Raw genomic sequence first — 9,915 nt, 5'->3', positions numbered from 1 at the left:
GAGGAATTGGGGGCCTCCTAGAGATGATGCAGAGATGTGAGAAGAAACATGCCTTGTTCCTTTGCTGGGCAATGCTCTGTCAGGTCTCTTCAGAAGAGTTTTGATCCCCACAGACATGAAGGAGCAGCACGAGTGACAAGGCACTGCTCCTCAGGAAACAGCCTTGGAGGTTAGAATGAAGAGTTGAACTCACCTCAGAAAAGGAACCAGAAAAGATCGTGACATCGATGATCCACAGCAAGCAAGAGAGTTAATTAGAGCTGGCAGATTCCTTTCCCCCAACCTAAATACAGCAACATCCGTACTCTGGAATTTCACCGGCGACCCACCCTCCCAACTCAGCATCAGCAACATCCCCCTGCAGGCACTGCATTTTTTCTACACAGAAAGCAGCCAAAGGAATTCCCGCTTTAATTTATCGCTTCTAAGCTGAATATTCTACTTCCATTGCTTTATTTTGCTATGAAAGCATTTTTAATTGCGTTGCCTCAGTACTTGCACAGGTCTATTCTTGTCCTTCTGTCACTTGCATGCACACACATTTCTGTTCCTCCCTGAAATCAAGCTGCAGATGCAGCTCCCACTATAGCAAAACTACACAAGGAGGCCCCCCATCCCAGCAGATACGCTCTGCTGGTGGAACACACACAATTCAGCAAGCTTCTTTGAGGCGCTGATAGAAATGACACCACTCTCGAGTCACACATCGTGATGAGCAGCTGGTGCAATAAACCTGGTTGCTGCCAGTGATACAAAGGGTAAGTAGAATAGTGGTAAGGCTCCCACCCAGGGAAGTGAGAATTAAATAGTATGGAACCATATTTAATATTCCTGTGAGTCAGTATCAATTAATCACTCAGAGATACCCTTCAACAGACACAGCAATCCTTAGCCATGCTCTCCAATACTCCTTGCCAGTTTCTTTGTCTGCGGGTTTGTTGGGTAATCCTACTGGTTCTCGGTTTCTCTCAGGTAAGTGCATTCATTTAGCTTAGGAAAACAGTGCATTCATTTAGCCCCACTGGGAAAACAGCTTAGGAAAGCTGACAGATTCACACAGTGCCCTTAAAAACACAAGAAAGCAAAAAGCAGAAGCGGAAAACGTGATTCCTTTTCTCTTTTATTGATACTGCCAATGTGACTACCTTTACGCAGGCAGATTGCTTTCCTACATTAACACTTTTTGTATTAATTTGGAAGTAAGGTTTTCCCCTCTATGCCTCCTAAGGTTATCCAATTAACACACAATTAGACTTTTAAGAATCAGTTCCCACGTTTTTGCCTCTTTTAATTTGCCTCTTTTAACAACCACTTCTTTCAGGTCTGAGTAAAGGTTCCTTGGCCAAGAATACATGCATAGGACATTAAATGGAGACCAATCCACCACTAAAAGGTAATGCACATAGAACATAATACAGTACTTCCGACGTCATTTCAAATAAATACCCACATACAAATGTAGTAATTTTAAATGCAACAATATTTCTTATGAATCAATACTGTAACAGAAGATGGAAATACAAACAAGTCCCCACATCTAGGAATAATAACCTTGTTCTTTTTTTTCCTTTCCAGCAAACAGAAATCTTTCCCCCGCTCTCAATATAGTTTCAATTTGTACTGGGTTTTTTGAGGAGGGTCAGGGTTACCCCCAACAAGTACCAATTTAATCCTTGCCATCAGCCTCAACAAACAGCACCCGGCTGGCGGGTACGGCTTGGTGATGCGCTCCCGTGTTTCTGTTTCCTGGAATCACAATGATTAGATATAACATGCAAGAGAGGATATTAACGTCCCGCTGTCCACATTTGCAAACAATACTATGGTTAACTGCATCCACCACCATACGAAGCTAACATAACACCAAGATTCCCGATATTCTCTGTACTGTTACACAAATGTGTTTCTGCGTCTTGCTCGTTTGTTTGCTGTGAGCCCGTTTGGTTCCCAAAGCGTATTCGGGGTTTGTTTCGGGTTTGGTTTTTTTCCCTTCCCCCCCCTTGAATTTGTAAGGATTTGCACGGTGAAATATCATTGACTAACAGAATTCTTTACAATTCCTTGAATATATAACCTCTAGTACAGTCAGACTACCATTAAAAATGTGCGAAAGGGGAGTTTCACTTTGCACTTATTGCTCCACGTCTTCACTAAGTTCCAAAACAGCCGTTCCGTTTCTTCTTGTATAGACGAAGCTATCCTAAGATTCTCCCTTAAAATGATTAAAGGCACTACTGGCAATAATTAATGACAGAAGGCGCTGATAGATAACACCCCATCATCCACAACTTTAGAATTTTTTTCTTTCTCAGTGTACCATAATTTGGCACAATACAAATGAAAAAGTAACAAAACAATTCCAATTTGGAATTTCACTGGTACAGTTGTATAAAATTCTGTTAATCAATAATACTTCGGCTTCCTAAAACCCAGGAATTCTGGAATTCATAGGTAATACTACTTATCTTCTATTTTTTCAAGTGCCTATTACTGTTTTAACCAGAGCAAAGTCAAGTTTTCTTCTTGTTACATTGAACTATTCCTAAGAATAATAATACAATATGAAAAAAACCCCAGAATTGGAATACCCTGGATTTCTTAATGAATATGGCAGTTAAAAAAAAAAAATAACAGAAAAAAAAAACCAAAACAGTAATTTCAACATATAAAGCTTAACATTTCATAATAATAAAAAGCTGCTGAAGCACAGCACACACATAGTTTAGCAGAGCTCCTGTTTTGTGTTGAAACTCTTCTCTAAACACATCTAGAGCCAAAAAAACACCCATCTCTGCCGCGTGCTGATGTAGAAATCAACCATCAGAAGTCGAAGTCGGAGAGGAACTACGAGCACAAACCACCGCCTTTATATAAACTCTTCTACATAAGGAATTAAAGAAGCTAAATATCAAAATATCAAAAGTGCACAGGTTTACCCATCAGATGAACAACGAGCATCTGCAATGAAATAAGAAATTCCCCCGTCCAGACATTTCTAGTAGATCATAAACTAACGTGGTGACCGATACATTTGAAGTAGGTTTCTTCAGCACTTGTAAGTTTTCTTACTGCAGCAGCACTTATAGGTAAAGCTTGTTTGTTTTATAGCTTGAGACATAAAAGTTTCAGGTAGTACACAGGGAAAGGTGTTCTCAAAAGTTAGGATGGGGGCAGTGGTTTGCATTCTTTGTGCAATGGGCTACCACTTTTAACCGTAATGAAAGAGGCTAAGAAATGCTGTTGCACTGTTGGAAAGGCCTTCTCCATGGACTATTCTACAGCTGAAAAATGGGAAAAAAAACAAAACAAAACATAAAATAGCATTAGGAAAAAAAATCAGTGTTTATTTCTCCAAGAACTGACAACTTAACACGACGTGCTGCACAAAGCTCCATAGCAGGTTAGTTGTTGGGGGACTCTGTTAGCTTGCTGGGGTTGAAGCAGCGAATTTAGCTCAAAGATGCTTTCCAAGCTTTATGAGCTCAGCCTGGAAGCAACAGCTTTGCAGAAAGAAAGTTTCTTACAAGTACTGAATAAAGCTTTGCTGTTCAAGCACGAGTTAACAGCAATAAATGTGCAGGAAACACTTTCAGTGAAGCTTTAGGCTTTCAGAAACATGCAGGTCAGTGTGTCATGCAGGCCAATGCAGACAGCATCATTCAGAAGAGCCTGCTTGCAGAGGTAGGTGGCGGCTTAAGGAAGTTTTCATGCTTTAGCCCAACCCACTGGAAGTGATATGAAAGACTTAGAGCAAACATACATCTTAAGAAATGGTTAATCAGGAATTACAAGCCTCAATCTTAAACATAAGCATTATCTAAAAATACAAACAGCAGGATCAAGTCACCTTTACCACCACGGCTCATTTCTTATTTTAAATTATAATAGATGCTAGAAGTTGTTTAACCACGACTTCAACGAGCTCAAACAGCAGTGAGGTTTGTCCTTTCCCTTATAGATCCACAGAAATGAAAGAAGGTAGAAATGATTGCTAGGACTATTCTGCTGATAGCAAAGTTGTTCATGCTTGGAACTGCAAAGTGTGAGCTAAGACCAATAGTAATAGTCACCATCCGATCACACTGAGATCTTTCTATAAAGCTGCAGTTGATTTGGATCAAACCTAGCAATTAATTCAATTCGTTTCTCAAATTTACTTTTCTGCCATCAGTATTTTGTGAAAATACTGCAATCAGAGACACAGACACAGTGAAAAATGTATTACAGCTCCCTACCATAGTGGAAGCAAACTTCTAACTGTTTCTGTTGGAGCAGAGAAGGTTAGCACACCATGCCTGCTTCACCAAGTATTTTTACATTACACTTAATGCAGGAATGAGAAGAGTAAAGGCCTTTTGGAAGATTGTGCAGCAAAGAAGAGAAAAGCAGGATTGAGAATTGTTAAAAGATGCCTTGTTTCTAAAATATCAAACCTGCTACGTAGCACTATTAAAGCTCAAATTCAGGAGAACTCAGTGTTTTCTAAACAAAGTAATAGCAGATGCACGGGGCCTATTTTCTAAGGCCAGAATTGCTATTTGTGTCAACTTGTCAGGCAGTGCTGTTTGAGCAACACATTAGAACTAACAAACCTGGGTCTTTCCCCAACTCTCAATAGTGGGAAATGCAATTCTGGCTTTGCCTGCGGCATCCTCGTGTTTCTCAGCTCACAGCAAGTTTTCCACAATTCCATTGGTTTCAAATCTCATTGAATGGGACTTTTTTTTAAAAATTTATTATTATTTTGTTCCTTCTAATATCCAGGAAGCCAAAATCCCAAGCGGTTTCCCCTCTCTGGGAAGACAAGCTGTGCTCCTTATTACCTTATAGAGTACTGTGATATCTCCTGACTACTTATAGGCAGAGTGGCAATGCAGAGGAAGCAAGCTGCTGATCATCTACAAGAAATGGCAGTGAGATGAGGCGGCACCACAGTGGGAGTATCAGAATGGCTTTATAAAACAGGACTACCGAGCAGACAGCTGTGCGGTCTCGCCTTGCTTGTAAGGACTGCTATAGGCATACAAAACTATTTGAAAGAGTACAAACTGAACAGGGCTTTACATTAAAGTAAAGTTTGAGGCTAGGCACTTGAAAACTGGTTTGAAGGGAAAAAAAAGAAGAGTGCCTTATTGTGTTCCACAGATTTTCCATGATTTTAGAAACAACTTTTTCCATCTTGATCTTCCATATAGGCACCAATTATGAAGTACACTTTTGTATTTTCAACCATTTTTAAGTGGCTAAAAAGGCCTCTTAGAAGTTCAGCAACAGACAAAGGTTTGTTTGTTTTTAAAGATGAACAGGTATACTAAGCTACTTCATCAATATGTATTAGTGGGTGATCTGCTTCAATTCCCTGTGCCTGTAATGTAGAGCCCTGTGGAACATGTCCTTGCATAAGGAATGCAACATCGTTTGTGTATTTAAAAAATGATCAGAGCTCGGAAGCATCATCCTGTTCGGATTAATACTGAAAGCTGAGAAGAACAATACTAGACCATAGTCACATTAACTCTACACGGATACGTCGTGTGGCTACAGTAATACCTCAAACAGATTCCTCCCCAGGCGTTATGCTGCAAGGAGCAGCAGGACTCCACGGAGGTCCTTTCAGGACGCGGTGCTTTTGCAGAGCATAACTTCAAGTGGAACTGCCTACTGGGTAGGATCCCAATTCTCGAACTTTTAGCATTTTATACCAGATGGGGGTAAATATTGCATATTTTTAATATAAATGTGCAAGTTTCTTCTGGTTAACCCTCTGAAGTGAGGGAAGCAGAGCGTAAATAACGTATCCTACCGTGTTATTCCTAGCTTTTATGGCCTATAAAAGCTTTAGGACATTGGTAAGTGGTGATATAACTGCAAGTTCTTCCTATCTGCCATAACGGGCAAATTATTTACTTTTGGTTCCGGTTTCAAAACGGTCTCTGTTTTCAAGACAAAACTCTCATCTAACACTTGCTTTTCACCACTTCTAGCCACAGCAGCAAGGGAGGTTTTCTGCTCGTTTCCGTCTGTGAAAGCATTTATTAAAGTATGCTGCAACCCTGGAGGAAGGATCACATTTGTGCTATACAAACTACAGTTAGTAACACCAGATAGAATATATCAGGTGCACTCTTAACACTTACCATAAACAGCAAAACCCACACACGTTAATTGTGGAAAAAGCTACTTCCTTTCCACCATTAACTCATTAATACCATCCCCGTACTTATGAATTAGTTACAGTTAAGACCACCATAATACAACTTGTATTACCTGGTTTAACAACTTACTAGTACAAGTCAACTCACCGCGACATTAGATAGTGGGGATTTACGCTGACAAATACAGCATAAAATAAGATGCATAATATGGTTTTTCTACACACCTCTCCTAGTCACAATAGATTTTATATTTTTCGCTACAAAACACCTGGTTACTAAGGACAGGTCCTTCAGGCCTGTCTCCACAAGAGCGAATATGACTTACAGTAGGGTTACTGCTCTTGGCTTTGGAAGCAGATTTTGTGCGCACCCTTTTGGACTGCTCGTGGTCCAGCTCCAAGTGCTCCAGGCGCTGGGTCAGTGCCAGTTTCTGCTGGATTGCCATCCGAAGCAAGGAGTTCAGAGTCTTCTTCTCATCTTCAGCTGCTGCGAGCTGCCGCTGCATTTCATCCAGCTGTGTGACGTATTCGTCACATCTGCAATGAAATAAATCAACCTTTAGCAATCTCGTTTCCATCTATAAAACACGAATCCCTTGTGCCTGGCAGATATCAGGGCAGCCTCATTGTTTTGTGGTTGCTTGCATACAGCCTTAAATAGGAACTTCAGTCAACACAGCTACTTTCAGTGGGGTTCTTACAGTCCCATGCTCAGCACTTACATTCATGCCTTTCAGTGCAGCACAACTATGGGCACCCCTGGAAAACTGAAGTATGGAGCCTGGTGTATAAGGTGGGTAGGATGCCCTGCAGCCCATCTGCCCAACAGTGCACAGACATAACAAAGTCAATTTACTTTTGTCTCCACTTACACAGAGACCGCATCCATTCTAACATTTAGGCAGCAAAGAGAGTCAGAGGGGAGCAGTAGGTGTGTTGTAATATGGCCATTAGCACAATGGCTATTAATGCTCTCCAAAGAGCCCCTGTGCTTCACAGGCTGTTAAGTCACCCAGGAAGTACAGGAACCCATTCCCAGAGGAGACTGAACAGCACTGTTATTAAGATGCATCTTTAATAATTTTAGTTTAATCTACTCTGTGTCTCCTGATGGAAGAAAAAACAGCCCTACAATGAGTGTTTTATTACTGCTTTTTCTACAGCAAGTTGCTTTTATGTGATAGTTTTCACCACCAAAATTATTTTTGACCCAATTAACCAACAGAACTGGGTGTTACAAGAGCCCCTCAGGGGAGGCCATACAGGTGCCTGTTGAAAGCTACATGGCTTGCATGGTGCACCATGAGCAATTTGAAAACGTCTGTCTTTACATGTATGTAAATACACATTTACTGCACAAAGAAGAACAACAAACATGGGTAGAAAGAGAACAATCACAGGGACCGGCTGGAATCTACAATGACCACATCTGTAAAACACAACTGCTTCATAAAAGCAACAATATCTGCAAAGAAGTTCCTCCCAACGCCAAAATGGAAAAGCCCCCGAGGCTACGGGACATTCACCATCATTAAACAGCATAAAGAAGACTGAGGGAAAAAAAAACACCCATTCTGAACAAAACCACATTCACATGCAGATTTGTCAGCTGTGCTTATACAATGAAGTTCCCCATTCTGTTCTCCCCGACTTCAAGCAGCAGGATTAGGTCTTATTCTTAACCAATTATTATTATTTGTTTCTTGGGAAGAGAACAAAGGAAAGGAAAAAAACACGAATTTTATTCTGGAATACATATGGACATCATACAGTAACCCAGAAACGTGTATGTGAAACCTGCATACTGCAAATGTAGCTTAGCCTAACAGAAGGATTTGAGTTCAGGGCTGCTGCATGCAGGAACCTCCACACAAATCTCTGCATGCTGCTGAACCACAGTGGAAATCCTAAGCGTGCTACAATCCTATTGCTTGCTGCTTTCAGATCTAGAGGGACGTCACAAGGCAAAACAAGTCCACACATCTCTGTGAGTGCAAGCAGAGAGAAAGACGGGTAGGAATAGCCCTGGGAAGCCTGAGAAGAAATAAGTCTTGCAGCCATACCAGTCCTCCCTGCTCCCTTATGGAAGGTGGCACCTGGCAGCAGCTTCAAATGAGGACATGAGGGCTGCAGGAAATCACAACTCATAACAACTCTGCTCGCCCTGTGCCTTGTTGCATTAGTTTGTTAGAAATGCATTTTCTTCATCTGCGGGCTGGAACAAGGCACAGACTAAAGACAGAGGGCTGAGGGCTGCTGGGTTTCCCTCCGGTTTTTAAATGCTCTTGTGACATTCAAGGTGAAAAGTGCTGAGCCTGGTCACTTGAGCCAAACCTGAGAGCATGGACAAGCACTTGCCAGAGTCCAGGAGCCACAAAGTGTGCGAGCTGAGCTATAATTAAAGCCCTGAATTTGACTCCCAAAGGTTACTGTAGCAAGTCAGCACATCAACACACTTTCTATGTGTTGCACAAAGGTTCAAGGTTTTTGCGGTACATCTAGCTGTATTTCTGCTGCTTTGCAGATAGAACAATAAAATATCCTGCCCTTTCACAGCCCCATTTGCCATGTGCTCAGCTACTTCCCAGCTGTGTTATTCTCAATGTAAAATCATCAGAAGATCAAAACACAAAGTACCTTTGTTTTAAAAACGCTTTTGAAAACAGAATTGAGCTCTCATGCTTCAAAGAATATGAAATCAGCATAAGGCTGTTGTGCGATCACACATCCCTGTTTCTAAGTGGATGCTGAACAGAACCCTTTGACGCTGCCTATTTTCTTGGGGTTGGTAATAAACAACAACAGAACAAAGAGCTTAAGGAAACACCCGCTCGATTCTAAAAACCACCACCAACAAAAACAAATACCAACACAGAGGAAATAAGAGTCCTGAACATGAAACATTATGACAGGAAAAAGCTGCACATCACTACCTCTAATCAGTGCTAGTTTTTCCTTATTCCCACTTATTACCTTCTTTAAACCTCGGCACGTGGTTCCATTTATAGCTGAACTCACTACTGACTCGAGATCGTTCTGCAAATAAGTGACGTAACCAAATGCACCTGGATATAATTAAACCTCCCACCCCTCCCCTGCAATCAGTGTGAGGCACACAGCCCCATTTCCAAGGAAGTAAGACTGAGGTGTGACTGAAGGAGGCTTCCAGAGCATCGACTGCTCCCACTTCTACATGGAGAGATTAAGCTGTCAGCCTACGTAAGAAATCAGGGCACAGATGATTTAAACTCCCCGTTTTTCATCTTCATTAAAAACATGGAAATGTGTTAGTAGAGCAGCAGTTAAAGTGACATGTAAATGAATACTGACTGAGTTCAGCTGTAAGGGATAATAGCCACCTGCTTCCAAACTCATTCTTTATGTTAGAAATTAATATTAAAGACCAAATTTTAACACCTTCTTTCCTTCACCTTCCCCCTCCAACGGCAGCCTTCTGCTCTGTGTTGGTGGCAGATGAGCTCCATGGATACTGCAAGGACCAGGACTGAGTACAAGGTTTACAGAGAATGCTATTTAGATGTTAACTGGAAGGCCAAGGTTTAAATGAAGACTTGTCACGAGCCCACCACAAAAAGACAGAACAGCTCAGGGTCAGCCAGCTTAGGGTGACAGGTAAGCAGGTACAAGCAGGTCTGGTGGAACTTCAGTCAGCTGCTCATTGGCAACTCCTTCCTCATTGCCATGCATTAAAAACTCATCTGAGTTGTGCACTGAAAACAATAGATGCTATTGCCTTTATA

The 9,915-nt window shown here is 41.4% G+C and overlaps 1 protein-coding gene across 2 annotated transcripts in view; it reads right to left on the bottom strand.

The window, feature by feature from the left end:
* Positions 1 to 1,104: 1,104 nt before the first annotated feature.
* The window catches only part of BICD2 (BICD cargo adaptor 2), a 64,026-nt gene continuing 55,215 nt past the window's right edge, over positions 1,105 to 9,915 (bottom strand). The window contains exons 7-8 of one of the 2 annotated variants that reach the window (XM_072347040.1): positions 6,481 to 6,691; positions 1,105 to 3,281 (exon numbers count right to left, since the gene is read on the bottom strand). In XM_072347040.1, coding sequence (XP_072203141.1) covers positions 3,276 to 3,281; positions 6,481 to 6,691 — 217 coding nt within the window. In that variant the 3' untranslated portion in view covers positions 1,105 to 3,275. Of the gene's footprint in view, positions 3,282 to 4,749; positions 6,692 to 9,915 lie in introns of those variants that run through there. The other variant, XM_072347039.1, reaches the window with a different exon arrangement.

The sequence above is a fragment of the Excalfactoria chinensis genome, chromosome 12 (assembly GCF_039878825.1).
Source record: "Excalfactoria chinensis isolate bCotChi1 chromosome 12, bCotChi1.hap2, whole genome shotgun sequence".
Classification (NCBI taxonomy): Eukaryota; Metazoa; Chordata; class Aves; order Galliformes; family Phasianidae; genus Excalfactoria; species Excalfactoria chinensis.
The sequence above is the reverse complement of the archived record's forward strand: the minus strand, read 5'-3'. Positions and strand labels throughout refer to the sequence as shown.